The 23422-nt window shown below is 38.1% G+C and overlaps 1 protein-coding gene across 5 annotated transcripts in view; it reads right to left on the reverse strand.

Moving 5' to 3' along the window:
* Nucleotides 1-23422, reverse strand: part of PPP2R2C (protein phosphatase 2 regulatory subunit Bgamma) — a 193620-nt gene that overhangs the window by 25388 nt on the left and 144810 nt on the right. For all 5 annotated transcript variants that reach the window (XM_053975874.1, XM_053975875.1, XM_053975877.1 and 2 more), the window contains 2 exons: nucleotides 22434-22611; nucleotides 4385-4549 (listed from right to left, as the gene is read on the reverse strand). In XM_053975874.1, the coding sequence (XP_053831849.1) occupies nucleotides 4385-4549; nucleotides 22434-22611 (343 nt within the window). The remainder of the gene's footprint in view (nucleotides 1-4384; nucleotides 4550-22433; nucleotides 22612-23422) is intronic.

A 23422-nucleotide genomic window follows, 5' to 3' on the forward strand; every position in this document is an offset into this window, starting at 1 on the left:
TTGATTTGTGTCTTGGCTGCTTCCATGACTCTGAATTCTTTAAAATCAAAGGTAATCTCAAAAAAGCCCACCACATAACCCAACTGAGTCACATGCCTGACTGACAGGACAGTGGCATTTATCCTTGGGGAAAGGGTGGCATTTCTTTCAGGCCTGGATTTCAAATAAAAATGTGGAAAAGGATTCCCAATGGAAAAACCACCCCTTTAATCTTTGACTGGCATCTCTGAGTCACAAGCCAAACCTGGAATTCACTCTGCACTGCTCTGGAAACAGTTTTGCACTTTTAAGATCCTGATTGCCCAGCCCATGGGGTGACAAAGGCTAATGCTACATGACTGGTGTCTTTAAGATCACTCTAGCACACAGAGCAAGAAACTTGAAACTGCAGCTCCTCTTTCCTTGAAGTATTTTGCTGTAAACTTTGCACATGGGTAATGGATAATTAGAAATAGGGTTTTAAGTCTACAAATACATATTAAGAAATTAATACTAAAAAACCCTTAAAGCAACATACAGAATTTAAATAAATTACTACAGCTTCTGAAGTATGCAATGACTTTAAGCTGTTAAGGCTATTACATGAAATATCAACAGGAGTTATACTCTTGTGAGGCTTAAATTTCCATATTGCATAACGATACAGTTTATATTTACTATTTAATAATGGTTTTAATAATTCTGATGAACTACTGAAAAAGCGCTTTATTTTTTTTCTGACTTCACATGCTCAGTTTTGTTTAACTGACTGCTTTATTGTATGGTTTGTTGAAACAGCCATATGTACTCATCTAGCCTACCAGCTGTTTAGAAAAATGGTATTAACTCCATGCACATTTATGAGGATCTCTGAACATAGTATTAGCAATAAAAAAATAAAAACCAAAATAGCACCTATTTGTTAATTGAACAAATGCTGCTGTAAGTATATTTTTAGTCAGGATGATCTTACTGCAATAGTATCCCTATGCTTGTCTTCCTTGACACCTAAACCCCTTGCATAAAAGTTAATGGAATTTGAGATGGGGGTTCATTCTTTTATTTCTTCAGTGTTCCCAACTGACTGATCTAACAACAATACTTTTCCTGCTGATACAGATTTCCATATACTGCCTTTTTTCTACACTGCACTGCCATGAATGTTGCCTGATGGTGTCTCAAAGGCAATCTTTGGGTGCTTTGGCAAGTACATTATTTAGGTGAAAGGTTCCATATTATTTAAATTAATTCCCTATTTGTTGCTGCTCAAGTCTGACTTTCATAATTGGAATCTTTACCTATAACACTGTGGACTGCAAGAACACCTTCCTCAGTCTCACTCCTCTAACATTCTAAACAAGCAGAGATGTTAATCTCTTTGGCACCTCCTCTCCAGAACATTTTAGATGGCATCCTCTCCCACTGCTTGCAAAGTCTGACAATAACACAGAACAGCATTATGTATGTACCTGCTCTATGGTTACAGAGTGGTCTTTCCCTGATACACATTTGCAATAACTACAGAAGATTTTCTTGTGATCCTCACTCAGCACTGTACAATCTATTACAGAGCTATTATAAGAAGCAGTTTCAGGTTGTCTATTAGAGACACAACACATTTTATTACACCTTATCAGTATCTCAACAACCATTCAAAATTCAGCTACTGACCTGATATTTTTTTCAATGCCTTATAAATAGATTTGGTGGTCTGAGATAATTTTTCTAAGGGACAGATATCCCCACTACAACTCATCACACAAATTGGCAGCTTGCTATTAAATCTCAGCATAGGCACCAAGGATGAGTACATATGGAGGTAGTCTCATCTTATCTATGTCAAAGCCATGAGGATTTATAAGGGAAACCTTGTAGTGCTGTTGTCACTAAGGCTGAAAAGAGAGATTCTGCCACTAAGCTTAGAAAACCAGAAATCTTCAAGACATTATAATTTATTAACATCCTGTGATGGTTGACTTACACTACAGACATTAATATGCATTTTATTTTTACAGTATGGCACAGTAATTATTCATAGCACTCTCTAAACCTGTACAAATGGAAGGGCTCTTCCCACAAGAGCTGCAATGGACTTTGTGAGAGCTACAGAGATTTGAATAAATAAGGGGGAAAGGAGTAAATGAAAAAGTTCACAACATAGGCTCATTATCCAGGTGTTTTTGTTAAGTGTTACATTGTATCTTTTACCCCTAAAAATATGAACATCCATTACAATCTTGGAACAGCATCTGAAATACAGCACACAGTGATATTAGACTGTGCTGAGAAAGCAGGGATGTATGCCACAATGTGAGGGTTTACAGCAACTCCAGTCATGGTGTTTTGCTTGAAAAGTGAAGTCAGTTTGGGGAAAGACTGAAAGATAAGGCAAGCTAGGAGAGCAGGGTACTGATCAGGCATATGCACCAGTTGTAAATTTAGCAACTATAAAGAGGAATCAGATGCACAGTCAAGGTACCAGAGAAACAATCATGCAAATAACTTTGCAGACTGTTTTTTCATATATCCTTTTAGGCTGCAGTGGGCTGTATACAATTCACTTCACTTGTCTCTGAGAGCTATACTGAAACCACTCCAATCAGCAGTACATGGGCCGATTCCTTTTAACACTTTGGAAGTTCCACCATTGCTGTATCAATTTTGTACTGCACACACTCAGATTCTCAGTGAGCTTGACTTGACTTCAGTGCAGCAATGCTACATTAAATGGCTATTTTCTAACTCATAGATCTGGAAAATGGGGTTTAATCAATGACCATTAGACCTTGCGCTCCCTTCTGGCATAAAATGCCTTCTTTCATCCAGCATTGCTGTATTGTGGCTTTAATAAGTTCTGATTGGCATTTGGCATTGAGTTACAGGGGCATGGAGGCCTTATTAGCAGGAAGAAATGGAAGTATTACAGAACAAAACAATTAAGTGGGACAAGATAACTCACAGCATTGTGTCAGACTGTGTCATGCTCACATTTCACTTCATGGTATTGAATTGCCCCTACAAGTACAAGTACAAGGAGATACAGCTAACAAAGGTAAAACACTTCTCTGCTTGGGAAATTGTCCTTGAAGGTTATTTTTTATAATTGGACACCATATCCTAAGAGGTTCTGAGCATGTGCATTTCTCCTTGCAGTCAAAAGGCCTAGTCATAGGCTTTTTACTAAATTCACTTCAGTTCTAAAAACAGCATATGTATGAAATCTGTGCACCACTTATGTCTCATTTAAATCTCTGTATACTTTTTCCTCCTCTCTTTTCTCTACTAATAAGATCTGCCTATCTCAAGCAGGTTCAAGTAGGCACTGAATGGCATAAAACCTCTTACGTGCTCTGGTGCTAAAAGAATTTCTCTTGAGTTTCCTTCCAATGTTTCAGCATGGCAAAAGAAACTGAAGACCTAATTCTGTGAGATGGAGGTGTCCTGGAGGAGCCCTCATCCTGAAGGTGACTAAAGCAGAGCCACCACAGTTCATTCATGAGGTTCTCAGCTTCTCAGCAACCACCCACACGATGCCTTTGTCTGGGCATTGTCAGACTCAGGAGATTAGGAACAAACAGGTGGTTTGCACAAGGCAAAGTGCCCAGGCTTGCCAGATTACTGGTGGGAAGAACCACAGACTGTTTCTCTAGGGCACAAAGAGCTGATAGTGAGACAATATAAACATGCATTTTTCTTCAGCTTTTACTTTGAGAACAAAGGTAGTCACATATTTTAAAATTTTACTTCCTTTTTCTTATGTACATTTCAGATATGAACTATCATGATTTGGTGGTTCATCTAAAAATTTCACAGGCTACGTTAAATGATGTAGGACAGATGACAACTTCTATACCAACATAAATTTTTTTTCTTCCCCCTCCTTCTCCCCACCACCCAGTCCTGATTACTTATTGTGTTTCCTCTGAGTTTGTTCAGACACAAAATTGAAAAAATACATATAGGGAATGCGGAACTACATTTTTAGGAAGGATACTGAGATTTCCTAATTCAGAAAACGGATTCAAAATTTGAAGGCAGTCTGACAATCAAAATTCACTTGCTCTACCATTGAGAACAGTACTTGTGCATTCAAACCAGTATGCTCATCTACTTAAATACTCCCTCATCCTCTTTGACTTGTTAGGAATCCTCTTTATTTCATTAGAGTTCTGGGTTCTTCACTGATCCCTGCAATAAGAACTGTAAGGGCAGCTAGTCACAGACACAACTGTTACCAAGTTCATAGCTAATACTTGCACAGGTGCAAAAAATCCTTCTTTTTGTTGTTTTCTTTTCAAATGTGCCTGCAAGTGAGAAACTGATAGAGGGTATGCACCCATCTACGTGCTGTCTGTGAATAGTAAGACTTTAATGCCATCTGGGGCTCCATGGAGCAAGGACTTACGCTTGGAATGTTTGTCACAGAGAGCCGATGCCCTCATGTCGCAGAGTCTCAGGGATCCTTTGCTGCTGCTGTAGACAAAGAGATTGCAGTGGTGGGGATGGAACTCAGAGGCTGTAATCACTTCTGTCAGGTCCTCCATATTGGCTGGCTTTATATCTACAATGTCTGAATGGAATTTCATCAAGAAAAATGCAGGTAAACCATGACTCTTATTTGAAGGAAGCATGCAAAGGTGCACACATGTAATGCTTTTAAAGATATACTAATTTGTTTGGTAGCAGTACAGTTTTCAATTTCCATACCTGGTCCACTTAATACCAAACCCAAAGAGCAATGTAAAACTCAAAGTCTGCACAGTTTTACTGCAGATGCCATTAGCAGGTCACCATTTCTCTATGCTGTGCAAAGACATCAAAGAAACAGTGTTGCAGGGACATAGAATTCTCACTTCAATTCCTCATTGAAGCTAATAGAGAACAGGTAGCTCTATCTCCTGTACTTGTTATTGAAACAACTGCTCTATCCCAGATAATGCTGACTGAGAGGGAACAATGCACAGCTCAGACCTGCTCACTCCAGTCAGGCTCACTGGCTTTTATGATTATGCAACTTAAGCTAAAAAATACATGTAGCTTAAGGTAAAAGACCCAAAAAAAAGAAAAAGGTGCTTTTTTTTTTTTTTTTTGCAAAAGCACGTCTAGCAAACACAGAATATTTATGCAAATAATTTTTGGTGAATATATACTAATACAATTTCCTTTAAAAAAATTATGCAATTACACACAGTATTAGGTTTGCTATCTGAATATTTATAAAGTAGTATCTGAAATGGCATTCTTGTGTTTTTTATGTAAATGGCATCCACTACCAAAATCAGTATGAGTTTCTGCGACTGAGAATCATACACCTGCATCATTTAAGTGAACATGATCTGGAACAAAAATACATCAAATATCTAGTTTCCCAAGCACAAACTTATCAGCTAATCACCAAAGATTACCCACATGAGGTGCAACTCACATGGTGCCTCTCCAACACTTGTATCTCCACTCGTACACATTACCTGCCTTAAAACCCAGGACCCACACTGAGCCCATGTTTGGAGGAGAAGGCCAGTGGCTGAAAGATTGCTTACAGAGAAAAGAATGAAAGTAAGAGTCTCATGAGGGGGCTGGAAGAAAGCAATAGATACACAAGCACAAAATGAAAGATGGATACATATATATGTAAAGCAGTACATTTAAATAAGATTGTGCATTTTCACATGGCCCTCAGCAATCTGCTACAGATAAGCCATCCAAATGTTAACAAATCCTTCGAATGAGAGGAGTAACATTACCCTATTTTACTGATGAGTTTGTGCAAGAAGCAATAAAGGATTTGCATAAGATCACTTGGGAAACGCATGACAGAACAAACCCAGATCTACTGAGTCCCAGTGCAGTGCCCTAAACACAAATCATCTCAGTGCCTAGATTCCCTGAACATAAAATTTGAATCAGCTGACGTTCAGAATGTAAACATCTCAGAGGATAAGATAAATGAGAAAATCTGTTTTATTGATGGTGAGAGAAATCACATATCATGGTACTAAGCTTCTTTCTGTTCCCACTGTGACCACTTCCCAAATGGAAGACCAATCAAAGACCTTTGATTAATTTCTGTGGGAATGGGATACTGTCTATCACCACCTTAACACACCATACTTTGATCTTACCCAAAAATATAGGTCTGGAACACTACAGTGAAATAGTACAAAAGATTCAGAGATAATTATCTTGATGACTGTGCACACATCACACTGTTGTGTTTTTTTTTTTTTTTTTCCCCCATGTGGAAAATATCAGCAAAACTATTAATATCTTGTGACATTTAATAACAACTGGGAATGAATTAATGTTGCATTTTAACTGCACTCCTACTTACTTGTACTATCACATTTGCATCCATCTCCAAGAATCCATCATAATTAATAAAAGTGCAATGAATATTAAGATGTAGAGACATTGATTTACCTCTTTTATAAAGCATCACTAAATAATCCTGAAAATCAACAGAAAAAAATTACCTTTATTCAGTTATGTGTATTTGGTGAATTTTTCTCAAGAAACACCTTTAAGCAAAAGCAGTTGCTTTCCGGGATTGAATTGCTTTGTTGAGTTCAGAGAAATTATGGTTACTCAATAGAAGAATTTTACCTCTCAACAGAGAGATGAATAATTGCTGAGTGATGAGAAAGATATAAAATATAAATGGAGTATATGAAACAGTCATGGTAAGTATCATTTTTCTGGATGCTGAAGACACTATTGATGAATTTCCTTTCATTGTGTAAAATGAATAAAACTATGCTGAACAGTGAAATTAAATATTCCATCCTCCTGCCAGAAAAGCAGAAAATACCTCAAACATACTGCACTTCCAGACGTGATCTAAATCTCCACTGAGAAAGAACCTCATTTGCCTACTGAGGACCAGAGCAAAAATGAAAATTCATCATTTCACTAGATTTAGAAAAATTAAAACAGTAACAATGTATTGAAGTAAACAACCAAGGGACTAGAGAGTTGCAGATGAGATTTACCCCAAATGCATTTGTAATAATAGATGGAAAAACAGCCTTTGTTTTGACAGCTACAGAACCCAATATATCAAAAGAAGAACATGTTACACAAAAGAACATTTTCCTCCTCTCATGATTTTTGCCATCTATTTGAAAACAATCAAGTACAGCTTGACATGTGATGTGTGGGAACTGTATTTAAACTAGCATGAAATGGTAAGGGCAAGCATCTCCCATGAGACATTTCTCATTTCTATTTTCTATCTTCCCTTTGTGTCTTGTCTTCCTTTTAAGCACAGCATTGCATGGCAGGAAAAAATAATAAAATTTTTAAAAAAACAGACCAAACAGTGTGCTTCAGAAACAGGGCCTTTGGTGAACTTGAAAAGCATGAAACAAGAGGGAATCTGGCAGAAGCTGATTAAATGAAAATTCCACTGCTAAAGAGAAAACTATGGTAATAGCACAAATCTGTAGTTGTCTCCTACACTACTGCCTTTCCCTGAAATCAGATCTTGTGGAGGGCTGTCTCGAGTGGGGCACTGTCCTTCTCCCCCACTGCACTCACCTCTGAAATACCAGTCACATCTGACTCTTGTACCACATGTGATCTGCTTCATTTTCAGAGAATGGAAAAAACACCTAGGATCAAATGCATCTAAGACAGAGAGAACAGAGAGTTCAGTTCACCATGGCAGAGTGCTTAGATATAATTCTGTTGTCCTAAAAAAGTCAGTGGTTCTGTGCCATTACAAAAAAAAAATTCCCCTGAGAAAATGAAAAAGATGTCCATATTGCTTTGACTCCCACACATGCTTGACAAGAACAAGGCATTTAAATCCCTGGTAGATACTTGCACTGAGGGAAGGTTAGAATGCGCTGGCAGTCTTTCAATTCATTAACATTAAAACAAGGAATAGAAAATATCTTCTTGCTTGCGAAAAATAGAGCACGTCCCTCCCCCTTAAAAATAGAACACGTCCTTCCCCCTTAACTATTTGCTATCTTACATACCAGACCTGTCCTCCACTGCTTGGTTCCATGGAACAGGACAAAGCTATGAAGAGGCAGCAGACTTTATAGATGCTCTCCACAGCAAAATGGAAATAAAAGGTCGAGTACATTTGGCAACTACAATGGCAAGAGATGATGTTCTCATCTACTAACAGTTGAGTTAGTAGAGCTACAAGACCAGGAAAGGCAATTTTGGGAAAGGCAACAAAGCTACTCTAAGGCAATGTAGCCTTAAATTTGGCTGAGTTGCCTTCCCGAAGTATTCAAGAGCAGAAGTATAACAAAGGAGAGTGAGCAGAGCAGGGCCTGGCTGCAAGGAAGCTTTAGGGAAAGATCTGAGGGAGGGGGGAGGGGGAGAGAAGAAAACCTCCAAGAGAGGAAAGAGCATAAGGAAAAGCATGATTAACAACCTGCAATGATATGCAGTGTGAGGAATGTGATCTGAGTACACAATTCAGCTATATGGTATGTTTAGTTCTAATCCGGTATTGTGTGCTGCTGCTGTGCAGCTGATAGCAAAATGAGGATAACAGGAGGAAGAAAATTTGTTCCATTGCCTCTGGGCCACTGATCTAACAGAAATATTCCCTTCTGGGAGAAGTCACTCCAGAAAGTTTCTTTTATTGCAGGTTACAAAGTCGACCCTCACCATGATCCAAAATTCATATTAATCAGACTTCTCCTCTTGATCAGCAAGAATATAAATGAGCATGCCTGCTTTATGCTCATGCCAAAATATGTATAATGAGAATGTGGAAAATACACAGAGTTCCTGCTGAGCAAAAAAGGTCCCAGAATAAGTTTCCTTGTATGATAATGGAAACATAGCAGCCTCCTCAAAACAGATTAAATTCCCTTTGAAGTGAAGAGTATGCATAAAGAAATAGCTGCTTCGTCTTCTTGAAACCATCAAGGAATTCTACAAGAAACTGAATTATGTAGAGAACAAATTTGTAGCTCACAAGCTATGGCATATAAAGGATTGAATCTTCTATCACTATTTTGGAATAATTCTTAAATGACTTCTGGGTAAACTGCAAGAAAGAAACAGTTTTTATGGTCAGAAGAAGGCTTGAGAAAAAAACTGCTTGCCCCCCTTCCCCCTTTATTCAACTGCAATGGAGTAGGAGAAGCTTTCTTTAGAAAGCCAGACAAAATTTTCCATAATAACTTCACAAGAAAAACAAAACTCTCATATTTCTTATTTCAATATATGCTGATATGACACTTCATTTTTATCTCTGCGTGGGACTTAGGTTTTTGCAAATTTAAGCACTTTCAAAAAATAACCTTCAGCATAACAACCAAACCTGGCTGTTCTCTGTGTTTTCCACAGAGGTTTGTTCAGGTTACTAATTTTGTCTGCATCTCACACCTACATTTCAGCCTAGCCTGAGAAAGATTCACTGACTAGCAGTTGAAATCAATAGCAATTCATGGAAGCTGCCAGGGCTTGAGTTTAGAGTAATTGATTACTGTGGTCCTGCTGAGGCTCTACACTTTTAATATACGCATTTCTCTGAGTGGTTTCCCCTGCTAGTCATTTAGTGCACACTATTTTCATTACAAGGAGGGAACTGTGATGCCTACAAATCAAGCTCTACCAGTTTTACACTTCCTACATGATGGTTATAGCATTCCTACACCATGTGCCAGTTGAGAAAATAAATTCCAAATGGCTCCAGCTTTCTTCCAGGCTGGATACATTAGGCCTCAGTGTGCTTGACAACATCATGATGTTGTCAGTCTTATTATCAAAGAGAGAACAAAGCCCTAACTTTTAAGTAACCATCAACTCACTGGTTTCTTCTGATTTCTTATAGATACACTGAATGTTTTCACTGTTGAATGATAATTCTACAACAGGCGTCACTTAACAGTATGGACAGCACTGGATAAGGTCCAGCTTCTCAAGCTCTGTATTTCAGGCCTGCTGTCCAAGAGTCAAGGGGTCCTGAAATGAACTGTCAATAGGTTAATAGATGTGACCTTTTCTTCAAATTCCAGTGTTTCACCTTAGGCAAAGAGAGTATTTATATTCCAAGTACTCCTAATAGCCACAGTGTCAATGTTTTCCATTGCATGGCATTTGCCCAGTACTCCACTAAAGGCATGTACTATATGGGTTTTATTAGAAGCCCAGAGATTTGCAATTACATTTTCTGTATAATTTGACTCTTCCGGACCACAAAAGCATGAACTGCGTAAGTGTATGCTCCTCTCAGCTGCCTTGAACCTAATACCTGTTAATGCAAGATATTGATCCATACTAAGTTGTACAATGTCTGCCCAATTCTATTTTTAACTCCATGGTATTTATAACAGTGATTCTTCAGACATCATACTGGAGTTGGGAACTTTGGCAACAGTCTAATACTGGTGGTGATTTGCTGAAAATACCAATTTAAATTACTTGATTTTGATTGGAAATAAAATGTCTTTATCAAAGGCTTTCTGACAGTGCCATTACAATAGTACAATAGTACAATAGTACAATAGTACAAAGGCTTCTGTTGTTTTCCTCATATCAGGATTATGAGATACAGAAAGAGTAAAAACCACTATGGGGCCTGTTAGCTCTATGTGGAAGGCCAAACCATAGCTAATTATGTTAGGTGCTGTGCAAACACAAAGTAAAGGGTTCGCTCACGATACAAAGAACACGTACAAAGAGCATACAAAGAAGAGATTAAGTAATGTTAACACAGTTCTGTGGACTTCTGAGGTTTCTTAAATCAAGGATTACAGGCTAAGCTAGATGAGAAAGAGCTGTTAGCAGAAGAAGGAAAGTCATGGTCATAGCTAAAAGGCTGCAGTAGTAATAAACTTCCCATCTATTCAGCTAGAACTAGACACAAAAAAGAATTTGGTCATGTTAGCTAAACAAGAGGTTGAGATCTAGCTCATCCAGAGACAGGATGATATATTCAGTACATGCTCCTGTGTTATTGGCAGTGCACTTCTATACAGTGTGTAGGGGGGTCTGGACACTGGAATGATGTTTCTTGGGCAATGGCCTCACATTTATCCTCAGCATACCACTGTTAGTACAAGATGGCCCATGTCTCCTCACAGTCTAGTATGTAATGCTCCAGCCAGAGTCATGCCTAGTTTTGCTCTCTATTTCTGCCTTCTAACACCAGAAGACTTACAACACATGAGGATCACAAGGGTGAACACTCAGACCCTTTCTATGTGTTTAGGAAGATGTTACTGATTTATCTGGCAGCTGATAGAAACCAGAGAGTCTCAGGATGATGTTCAAGAATGTTCAGGAACAGCTGTTCAAGAATGTAACTTAAATATCCAACTTCTAAGCCAAAGCTGAAACTTCTGGAATTTCTGTCTCAAGTTGCATTTGGAACTTGAGATACACTGCAAGAAACATTTTCCATTCATTAGGTTTAAAACAGAGTCAGTATTAGTGCTAATGTTTTACAGAAAATGAAACTGAGGCAGGAAGTGGCAAAGACTTGGCAAAGGTTAAGAGCCAGCAAGACTGGATTCTGATCTAGTGGCCTCTCTCCTCCCTACCTGCAGCTGTCCAGTCATGGCAGTATTCACTCAGTTCTCTTCTTGATTAATTGGTTTTGAGAGGTTATTATTATTCTCATTATTACATTTGTCTTTTGCAAGTTTTTCCCAAGACTCATTCTGAATTTGAGAGCTCTCATTCTGATTTTTGCAACATCAGAATTACTTTGCACTCCTGTTATCTCGATAGGATAAAAAGAGACAGCAGCAAGAAAGCCCTGAATCTCCATGACACAAATATTACTTGAAAAAAGAATCAGCATCTTTTATATGTACTTAGTAAAATTTTAGGAAATTCCTTTTACTGCCATAAATACAGTAAAAATCAGACTTTGCAGTATGCAAGTTGCAGAAAACCAACTCTGCTATATAAGAGAAACTGCCTATGGAGTAGCTGCAACATTTGACTACATGTTGAAAGCAGAGAATTGTAAAGTAGCACTTCTAGGAAAGAGACCATTTTAAATGGTGCAGGTCACATCCAAACTTTATCATAGATAGGCCTGTTCCTACACATTGCAACCAGTGATTTACTTAGAGAATAATGAATTTAGAAGTAGATACTGGAAAACTTTAATTTATTTAGGAATGGAAATTTTGGCTCATTTTTTTGAAAAGAACACCCACATTTTCAACTGTAAACACAGTCACATGCCTGCTTTAGCAACAACCATATGCAGATTGAAATTTTCAAGAGCAAAGACATCATTATCTGCATATACAGAGCTGAAAGAAAAGTTAAGTGGATGAATCAACAGAGGAAGACCTGCCTTCATAAAAACACACCTGCAGTCAATCACTGAAAGATTACAAAGTCATATTTAGTTCCTGTATTTGCATATTAATTGATTGTGATTTGTCTGAAACTACTGTGGCATGCTTAATGTTACACTTGGAACACAAATACCAGAAGAGCCTCAGGTACAAATAAATTATTAACAGAAGAGCACTGTTAAATCCCCGAGCTGAGCTTCTCTTAGGCAGTGTTGTTCTATGTAGTATGGTTAAGTGGCATCATGTACTACATACTAGCAAAGGTTCCAAGGAAAGAGTGATTCAACATTAATAAGGCAAGGATAATTCATAAACAAAAGCAATATATCTCATCGTTCACAAACCTTTCCTGAAATACATTAGATGCTTAACAGAAAACTGAGAGGGATCTACTTAGTTTACTGAATGGAGTCCCTGGTAGTACAGAGAAATATGACATATAAAATTCCCCAAACTCCATCTTAAAAATAGCCAGAGATTTTTTCCAACATAACTTGAAAATAAGAGACGAAATGTCTTTCTTTTCTTCTTTTTTTTTTTTTTTTTAGTGAATTACCTATATGCTAACACATAATTCCTATCAAGAAATGTCTTCTTGGTAATTACTAAAATCCCATGCAGCTGAGGAAGATCTGTCTCTTAAATAAAAGCAGACACAGAAATTCCAGCTCGAGGGTATAGACTCTTTAGAGATTTTGGTTGTGACTTTTCTTTCTCAATATGCAACTTATTCTTTCACATTCCAGAAAACCCTAATACAGTAGTATTTGTACCACACTAGGCTGGAGAAATTCCCTATTTTTATGGATTTTTCAATTTGAGTCACAAATTATACATTTTTGCAAACTTTAGCTAGCTAGATGTGTCTTTCAGAGCATAAATCTCTCCCCTTCCCTGCATGCTTGTTATGGAAGTAGTGAAATAAAACTATCTTCAAAAATAGCCAGATACTTCTGAAAAATAGCTACTTTAAAAACACTAATAAAATTTACATTCAAATCACCTATACTTAAGCTATAAGATAAGATATAAGCATTAGGTAAGATACCTGAATAAAATCTTGTGACAGGACTTATTATCTGTTTGCTTAATTCACTTGAAAGGATTTTCAAAAATGCCCAGCAGCATGCAGTATGACAACATTCAAAATCAACTTATTCTTAAGACTGGTGCTATAACTTTGTGAAACTTAATATGGCCTTTATTTACAGAGCATTTCTATTCCAAAGGCACAAACTACTGCAATTTCACATGCAGTCCTTACCAATGTGTATTATTACAACTCAAAATAAACACATGTGTGCATTAATAAGAGTGTCCCAGCTCTTTTAAGAGTGAGAAAAGCTTCCAGGGTCTCAGGTTCTGGCAGCTCACACAGAACACACAGGTACAGACTTCAAGCTTGCACCTGAGATGACCACATCAGCATTTTTGTGACGACTGTCTTTGTATGAGTACTCTTCAAGCTAAAGATTTTTTTTTTTAGCTAATGAGCAAAATAACTTATATTTTCTTCTTTTTTATGTTAATACTCTGAGAAAGACTGTGCTTTGCAAGGTTAATTTCAAGTCCAAACTCGCAGGGGAATTTGAATAATTAGACTCATTTAAGAGAATTCTCCCCTCTGGCAGAGCTGATTAAATTATTTATACATTATCTTTTCATATAATTGTACCTAGAACTGTGTAAATGGGTTTTTTTGTCTAACTTTCAATAAATTCGTAATACACGTTTTTCAAGTTGGATACACAGACTGCACCTGTGACAACAGAGAATGGCTCATTTTCAAAATGCTTCAATGAGAAATTAATCCAGGGGGAAACAGTAGCATGCAATTTAAAAGCTTCTACAATGACAACACACTGATTAAAACTCATCAGCTGAAGAAATAAAATTAGTTAAGACAATAAATCTTGGACTGAATCCTGTATCCATTTCCACAAGAATAACTTCATTGACTGCAGTCACACTAAAATATGAGTGCTACTTAGATGAGGATCAATTCCATGACATGACCCTTTATCTGTAATTTAATATTCTTTGACACAGTTCCCAAGTCCCCCTCTGCTACGGATCTCAGATTCTGGAAAACACCTGAAATTACTTTGGTGAAAAAGGAAATCTGGTGGTTGATGCTAACATTCATTTCAGCTCTATTATGTGCTCTTTCTTTCTTCCATACCAATAAACTTGAGAAAGGTTGTGATAATGATCTTTTAAAGAGCATTCCTGATACAAAACAGTAACTTGTTTGCTACCGTCCCTATTAAATTGGAAAGCAATTGTCTCTATGGAGATCTGGGAAAAGACATCTTTGAACCTATTGTAAAATTTTAAGTATCTCTTAGAGTCACATTGCCTAGATTGCTCTACAAACATATTCAGTGAAATCCCAGTTGTGTTCTTTAATGCACTATTAAGGAATCCTGAAAAGGTTTTTTACGGGCTCAGAATTTCACACTATTTTTTATCATTTGTTACAACTCCAGACAATTTTCTTTTTCCTTTTTACAATTCACTATACATTTTCAAAAAGCAAGAGTATTCTAATGCCTCAGGCTATGTTTTTCCTTACCTCTGCAGAAATGAAATCACAGGTATGGGTGTCTATTTGGCGACAACTGTGTTAGAGAAGACAGAGGGCTAGATAAAGAAATTCATTAAAAGAAAAACATAATCACATACTTCAAGTTATGGACAGGACTGATAAGTAAGAAAATTATGTATTCTGATAAACGAATTAATATTTCTATTAAACAATAAATCTACAGTGCAGTAATTATCCCAAGGCTATAGCTATGCTCAAATCACCTTAAATTAACTTCTTTAAAGGCAACTGCAGAAAAAGGAAGAGACTGGTCATTGCCAAGAACGCAAAGGCCTCAGCTGTAATTAGTTTTTCACAGCCAGATTCAACTCTTCCAATTTATTTGTTTTGGAGGATGGCTAGGTAGGGAATATTTCCATAATGCTACCCCATGCCCTGATGACACTGGTGTCATACACTCCAGCCATGCACTGTTTGCTTTCACTGCAATACACATTTCAGCTGTATGGCCAGGAGGATCTCACTCAGGGATTCAATGCTAAGATACTGCTTTAACTAGCTCTGATATTGCTCCTTTGGCTATCAGTCATGCTCTGTCATCCAATTCTCTCTGACTGGCTGACAGTCAAACTCCTAAGATAGGAGTCAATTTAAGGTAATCAAAATAGTTAAAAGCAATTGTTTCTGACAGGGATCACAAAGTGTCCTCTGGCAAGAAGCAAAACCAAACTAAGTATTGAAAGACCACTTCTGCAGATTTAGTCATGGTTTTCAGAGCTCCCTAAATCTCAATTTATAGATGCTTAACAGATCTCCTAAAAGATGCTGAGACTTCTCTGGACTTCTTGAAAACAAATAATCTGCAAGATGCAGATTATAGTGCCCATTCACACAGCCTTACTGCTGTAATTATAATTTAGTATTTGAATTACACAGCTAGTTATAAAGACTGCAATTTACACAAGCTCACATATAAACACACAACTTTTCTTACTCTGAAAAGCTTAAAAGCTGTACTCAATTAAGATATTCTAAATAATGATGACCACATCAGAAATAATATTGTATATGAACTGGATGTAGTTTTACGTCTACAGAAGCAGAAGACAATTCAGTGCCTTTTTTGGAAGCTGTATCTACATTAGTGCCTACTAGGCAAAGTCATTTAAGTGATCTTAGAAATGCAGTTCTCTCTTGGTACCTTGCACGAGGGACACACAGAATTTTTCTTACAAATTAGTCTATTGAGAGTTCATGAAAGGCTCTGTTTACTATTGGGATTCTATGCAGTTCAGAGAAGATGATAACTTAGAGTTACATATACTATTTACCTATTACCATTACCTATTTACTAATTGCACCCCTAGACTGACACTAAAAACATTTACTGTGTGATTTGAATAAAAGAATCCCTACTGCATTTTTCCTAACACACAGCCAAAAACACACACCAAGGACTTATCTAGAGGGACCTGGACGAGCTCAAGAAGTGAGCTCAAGAGAACCTCAGGAGGTTTAACAGTACCAAGTACAAGGTGCTGCACCTGGGTCAGGGCAAGCCCTGGTATCAACTCAGGCTGGGGGATGAAGGGATTGAGACCAGCCCTACCCAGAAGGATGTGGATATGCTGATGGATGAGAGGCTGGATGCACTCACAGCCCAGAAACCAACTGTGTCCTGCACTGCACCCAAAGTAGTGTGGGCAGCAGGTCATGGGAGGGGATTCTGCCCCTCCACTCTGTTCAGACTCCACCTAGAGTGCTGTGTCCACTTCTGGAGGTGATCTGAATTGCTTATACTTTCTGCTTACTTAATTAAAAGAATCTTTCCAGAAATAAGGGGCTATTTTTCATGATTTCAAGAATTCCCTTAAGTACCCTTAACACCATCATATCTATACAGCACTTTGTTGTGGTCCAATCAGCAGCACTTTATGGAGCTTTATGTTGGAGTTTGTTCCTACCCTAAGCCTCAGTATATGATCTATGACCTGCTGCCCCCTATCTTTGCTGACACAGAAATGATAAGCATTAGGAACAAAACCTACATAAGAATTACTGCACCTGCTGCTAATCTATTAATTACATCTTAACAAAAGTTATTACTGAACTACACCAGTGTGAATGATCCTCAAGTTACCATGTGATTTGGTATCTGTAGTTTCATAGGCAATTTCAAAATAATTTATTTTTAATAAGCTGAAAAGATCTCAAAACCAAAAGTTAAAAGGCAAAGTCAATGGAACTCGCCATTTTGCAGAGCTTTGAGAATCAGATCACTTCAAAACAACCTGAAATAGATTGTGCATTGTTGCTAAATGGGTAAAAATCAATTTCCCTCTACAATAGTAATTTTTCTCTAGAAAAACGTCTCCATTGCTTCAGGTAAGAGTAACACAAATGGAAAATTCTTGGGAAAGACAAGAGTCTACAAGGCTTAAGGACTACAAGTCAGACATGAAAATCTTTAGGTTTGCCACTGTCAACTCTTAGTAGAAGACTCTTTTACTAGACAGACAGTATTCTGTTCTGAAAAAGTGGAGTCTAGCAAGGAATCCCATCAGCCCAGAACCTAATCAGCTCATTAATAAAGCTTTTTCCCCCCTCAGTTGTTCACATAGGAGTGTTTTAATGAGAAAGGCAAAGCAATAACTTCTCAAGAGTTAGAATCAGAGAGCTCTCCAAACCATGGGATCAGTGTACATGGCATCTCTGCAATCCTCTGACTTACAGACCTGATTTTAGCTTTGCAGGCATCTTCATTCTCCTTTACCAGAGAGAGAGAGAGAGAGACAATGCATGTGGGAGAGGGAGAGACTCTAGGAAGAAAAGAACAAAAGAAGAACACAAATTTGAGGAAAAGTTACTCAGACGTTGCTAGTAGCAACTCAGCTGGAATATGACTCCATGGTATAACATTCACCTTTTAAATACCTGCTAGAGATTGACACATTCTTCTTGACAGAAAAGGAAGTGCTAACATGGCTTAGACAGAGCTCTCAGAAGAGAAATAAGGTCTGCCATCTCCCAAAGAGAAGGTGTGTAGGGAAACAGTGCAGTGGGTGGGGGTGGCAGCAGTTTCTCACACAGTACACACACTTTTGAGAGCACAGAAAAGGCATCCGTGTGCACACAGCTTCTGCACAGTCATCCTGGTTCAGGCATTTTTATACAAACAGCCTTATCTCACTCAAGGGCATAAACTTCCTCCCCAAATAACAAGACAATACTGCAGATCTGCTTCAGTTTAGTTTCCACATTCTTAGCACTGAGGCAGGTACAGGGATTTTGTAAGGCTGGCTATCTCCCCCAGCCCAGGCTGCTCCCAGAGCTCTGTATTTGCCCTATATATGCACTACATTCGGATGCACAGTGGGCTGTCAAAAGCTTGGTCTCTATCAATGTACCATGTTATTTTGGAGTTTTCTATTTTTTTCCTGTTGTTTACATCTTAAGTAAACTCATTTTCCCAAGATATGGTGCCTAACAAACTGACTATCCAAGATATGCCTCAAATACCAGAATACATTAGACTGCAAGAAGGCCCTATGGTGATTTGCTAATTAGCTTAACCCTTTTGGGACAGAAAAGAAGGAATTTTTTATTAAAACAGGATAACCCTGGACTATATTGATCTGACTGAGAAATGAGTATTTTAGTCAAGATGAGTCTCAAGATGAGCACATGCTGGAAACAGCAATGTTGTTTCCATAGCAATGCCATGACAGCCTCTAGAGTGAAATAGTGTGCTACCAGGAAATGAAGGGTATTCAAGTGCTATGAGCTACATAGTTCTGTGAGCAATCCAAATACATTCTCATAAAGAATATTTAGTGCAGCTAGATAGTCCAAAGATTGCTGCTAATGGCAAGTAAGCCTTATCAGTATGCTCCTGGCAGTCCTTTTTTCTCATTCATTTCACCCAAGATGACTGTCTAAAGGCTTAAACTACAGGCAACACTGCTAAACCATTTCTGAGCAAACATTAACAAATACAGCAGCCCTTACCTTACTTCTTTTCCAGTGCAGATTATCATCCATAATTAAGGTCATTGACTCTCACTCTCCATAACACAACCAAACACATTAAACCTTTTACTGAAGAAAATCCTAGTATGTGCAATTATTTGACAGGTTAACCTTCCCCCTTCCTTTTCTCTCACCTCCTCCTCTCTCTTGCCTCCTCCTGCCTAAACAATACTGAGCACATGCATTTGCAAGTGGGAAGCAATGTACAGAAGTCTTGCATACTCCTCATTAAATTTACATACGTATAGCATAAACTCACTTGTCTGCTTTTCACCCCAGCTAGTGCTTACACTAATACAAAAGCAAACCAGAAAAGCACTAGTTGTATTTTATCTGCCTAAGGCTTTACCTAAGGTAAATAATCTGGTCAAATTCTGCAAAGCTGATTTAAAATATTTTCCCAAAGATTACAGGAAGAGAATTACTTTAAGATCTCCATTGCTCTGTATTTTTAAAGAAATTAAAAATTATCAGTGATTTGTAAAACTGCTGAAACGATGGTTATAACCAAACTGTTCTTAAATTAAATTCTACAGGGAAAAGTATTTTATTTGTAAAAATATCTAAACATACTGCTGCTGATTCAGTCTTTCTCCAGCATTTATCATGCAGTTTGAAAAGATGTTCAGACATGATATGACTGTCCAGAAACTCAACCACTGTATTTGTTGTTTGTGTCATTGTCACAACCAGCCTCTTGGGTAAACAGATCGTAGATCATTATATGTAGCAGTGCTGCCTCTGAGGGAAAACTGAAAGACAAATACTCATCCCTGCCACATCCCTTATTAACAAAATCCACTTCAAACCAAAATGCTTTCTATTTATTGTTTTAAACATGCATTTCAAGGAATCAAGCCTTGAATGTAAAACAGCAAGATGCTTCATTTGCCTTTTGCATTCAGTAAAAAGATGTGAAACAAGCATTTTCAAAACAGCCTCAGCCTCCTCCTGCCTATCCCCATAAATGTGTTACAGAAGGCACCAAGCCCAGCAATATTCATTTATAATTTAAACTGTTTGCTTGGCAGGATTTTTTCACCTTAATATGTCTAGTCTTAATTGCAACTGGCACACCCACTGACTTTACCAGAAACTCAACTACTTCCAGGAGATTTTTATGTAAGTTGTTTTTCTGTAGGACAGAAATGCAGTTTCAGGGATAGATGCTGTTATCCAGGGAAAAACACATCCCTGCAATTCTACAAGATGTACAGGGCTCTGTATGGACAAAAAGATCCCTGTCAGGAGACTGAAGCAAATGTAACTTGCTCATCCCCTTCTTTCAGTTATCATGGCCTCCCAGTTAATTCCCCAATATGAGCAATATTCTGTAACTATCTCACCTTCTCTTGGAATGCCTATGTCAAAATTTCTGTTTATCAAAGAATTAGGTAAAAGTAATCTGTCTGATGATCTGGTTTTGACAACTGAGTACAGACAGGTGCAGCTTATATTGTCTGAAACAGTTGTGGGCACAGCCTCTGTAACTTAGCCTACTCTCCTGAATACATACAGGCATCCAGCCACAAAAGCCAACCTGCTGCCTCTATGGGCACCTTAGCAGGAACATCTTACCCCTAGTACTGATTATCCAGTTACCTGATGTTATCTCCTGTCACTGCTTGAACTCTCTCATCACAGTCCTCACAGATTTTCATTCAAGTGTAAAAGAAGCAGCAATATCTGTATCCCAATCCAAGTATCCCAAAGCCACTAGTGCTTAACTCAGACACAGGAAAAGTCTCCTATCCTAAAACTCAAAACCACACCCTTAATTTCTCTCTCATTGTCATTCTTAGAACATACTCAGAAAATGAGTGTGTCATTATAAACTTTATTTTAAGAGCTAAATCAATGAATCAATCAGAAACCTTCAAAGACATTTTATCAGTAAATACTCAACCACAAGAGTGGGCTAATGCTTGAAACAAAGTCCACACAGCTATTCATTTACTGCTGATATTTCTGTGCAGTAAGCTCTTAGTCTGGCAGATGACACTAAAAATTCATGCTGTCCTTATGAACCATAATAAAAATTATTTATTTGGTTTTTAAAACTTTTCAGGAACATTTGTCTTGACAATCCATAGATTATTAAATAGCTTTGATACAATAAAAGGACTTGCCAAAGGCAAAGCCTTATCTTGCATAAGCATTCTGGAATGTGATCTGGTGATCATACACAGGATACAGAGGTTACTGTGCTTGGTCTGACCCCTGCTCTGCCTTAGAAGAGGAGGACACACAGTAGGGGAGAACACACACCAGAGTCACATGCAAAAGGGTCCAGGACAGGGAGAAGTCTGGAAGGTGAATCTGCTGTGAGGAGGACACTGTCAGAGCCACACTGCTACTTCAAATAGGTGTGCTGGCAAATAATTATGATCTGTCCTACTAAAGAATGGAAGTACAGTTGCTTGGATATCAAGGCAGACATAGCTGGACTTTGAAGTACCACATATAAATTATTCCTAAATATACAGTCATATTGAAGAGGGAACCTATTAAGTTTGCTTAATCTATACATGTGAAGGACAGAACAACAGTATGAGTTTGGAAACAAATTGAGGAGATATTCAGATATACAATCCCCAGGGTAAGGGCACCTGTCACTTGACCCTGCAAAGGTAATTCTTTAAGGACATTAAGTGTTGTTTAATTTAAAGATCATTGTTTCCTGTGACATTAGCAAAGGATGGGTTAAATTTCAAAGATGACCTGGCCCACAAAGGAAGAAATACAATCACCAGAGACGGGGAGAACACCCCATCATATTGATGCCTTCTCTGAGGAGATCTACCCCAACAGCACAACTTCACTTTGACATCTAATAGTCCCTCATATAAACCCACAGAGACATATTCTCTTAGCTCCTTTGATACACTCAAAAAGAAATTGCCAAAGGAATACAACATTCTGACCTGGCCCCATAACCTTTTTCTTTTATTACCAGTCTATTTATGTTCTGCAAAACACAGAGAACCACTTTTCTTGGCTACATTCTCTTTTGCTCCCCCTCCAAGGCACCCTGTTGTAGTGCAAGGGGCAGCCTCAGAAATGGCCAGAGTGACTCCACAACGGAGCTCTCAGGATAACACCAGCACTTGAGACATCAATGCCTGCATTAATCACAGACAGAACTCACACAGAGCAGCTGAGCCTCACCCCCAAATTGTGCACATCTTGGGCATTAGGGCTGTGGGATGCAGGATGATGGAGAATGGGGGCAGGGACAGGATAAGGACTGACCTTGCAGCAAAACAAGGTGCAGTATCTCAGCATGAAATGTCTTTAGGATATGACAGTACACAGTATTCTAGTCAGGTGGATAGTTACCATTCAGCTGGCATCTGTTTCTTATTTAAATGTCTTTAACCAACACTATGATTGTTTATATAAAAATCCTTGATTTTTTCGATGTCTTAGCTGTCTCTTACAATATCTCAGCATTTTCTATTACAAATAATGCAGGGATTCTGGTAAGTAAAGGTATATTTTAAAACCTGCAAAAAATATTTTAAAATAGTCCTCTTAAGCCCTACTAATAACATGAACACTGAGCAAGGAATCACAATAAAGGATACTGAAGCTTCTATCTGTGATGGCTAAATGCCAGAGGTTAATCCTGAGATCATCCGCTGACATGTAAGTCTCACAGTCACTGTTGACCGATATTGAGTTGACATGATAGGTGTGACCATTAGCAAAGATTCTCCTGGGAGTGACTTCTACCATCAAATCCATGGGTTTCAATACAGGCACCTGCCAAAAAAAAAAAAAAAAAACCAAAAACACAAACCAGAGAGAGAGTAAGACTTGAAATACTGCTTTGCTAGAATGATGAGAATTCCAATAGAGAGTAAGCATTCAAAGACTGCAGTATTATAAAACTTCTTGACAGTGTACACAAACTGAACTTCCCCATGGATTAACTGCTGGGCAAGGCCTTCCTGGCCAAGGAAAAAGGGAGAGACCAGAGAGGCAGGCAGAGTGATGGAAAGCCTGGACTGTGGGAAGGCAGGGACTGTCAGCTGCCACAGAACAGGTCAGTCCCATTGCACAAGCGACTGTCCCACGTGTGCAGGAGGCTCTGGCAAGCAGTGAAGCACTCATATTTTGCTTTTGCTTAAGGGTTTGCCCTTAGTTGTAAATCACTTAAATCTGTTTGTTTTGTTACTTCATGTTTCTCTTTCCAAAAACTCACGTGGTGAAATGGCTGTAATCTCAGAGAAACATAATAAATAAAGGCTTGCAAAACAAAGCCAACATGACATACTGTACATGTACATGTACCCCTGAAAAGCCAATATCACAGATTATCACTTGTCAATGTGCCCTCGTTACTTCCATGTGTGTCACTTCAAAGACATGCTTCAATAAGTAGACAATTTATTCCCTATCAATAAAGCATTAAACACTGTAAAGCTGCGGTCCATGACTGGGACTATTCAATGTTGTTGAACATGCATCAGAAACAATCTATCATACATCAATCCACAAGGTAGCATTTGAGTTTCGTTTTCTACTAAAGGAACAAAACAAAACTCAACCTTTGAATTACAGAATCACAGAA

Source organism: Vidua macroura, chromosome 4 (genome assembly GCF_024509145.1).
Source record: "Vidua macroura isolate BioBank_ID:100142 chromosome 4, ASM2450914v1, whole genome shotgun sequence".
Lineage (NCBI taxonomy): Eukaryota > Metazoa > Chordata > Aves > Passeriformes > Viduidae > Vidua > Vidua macroura.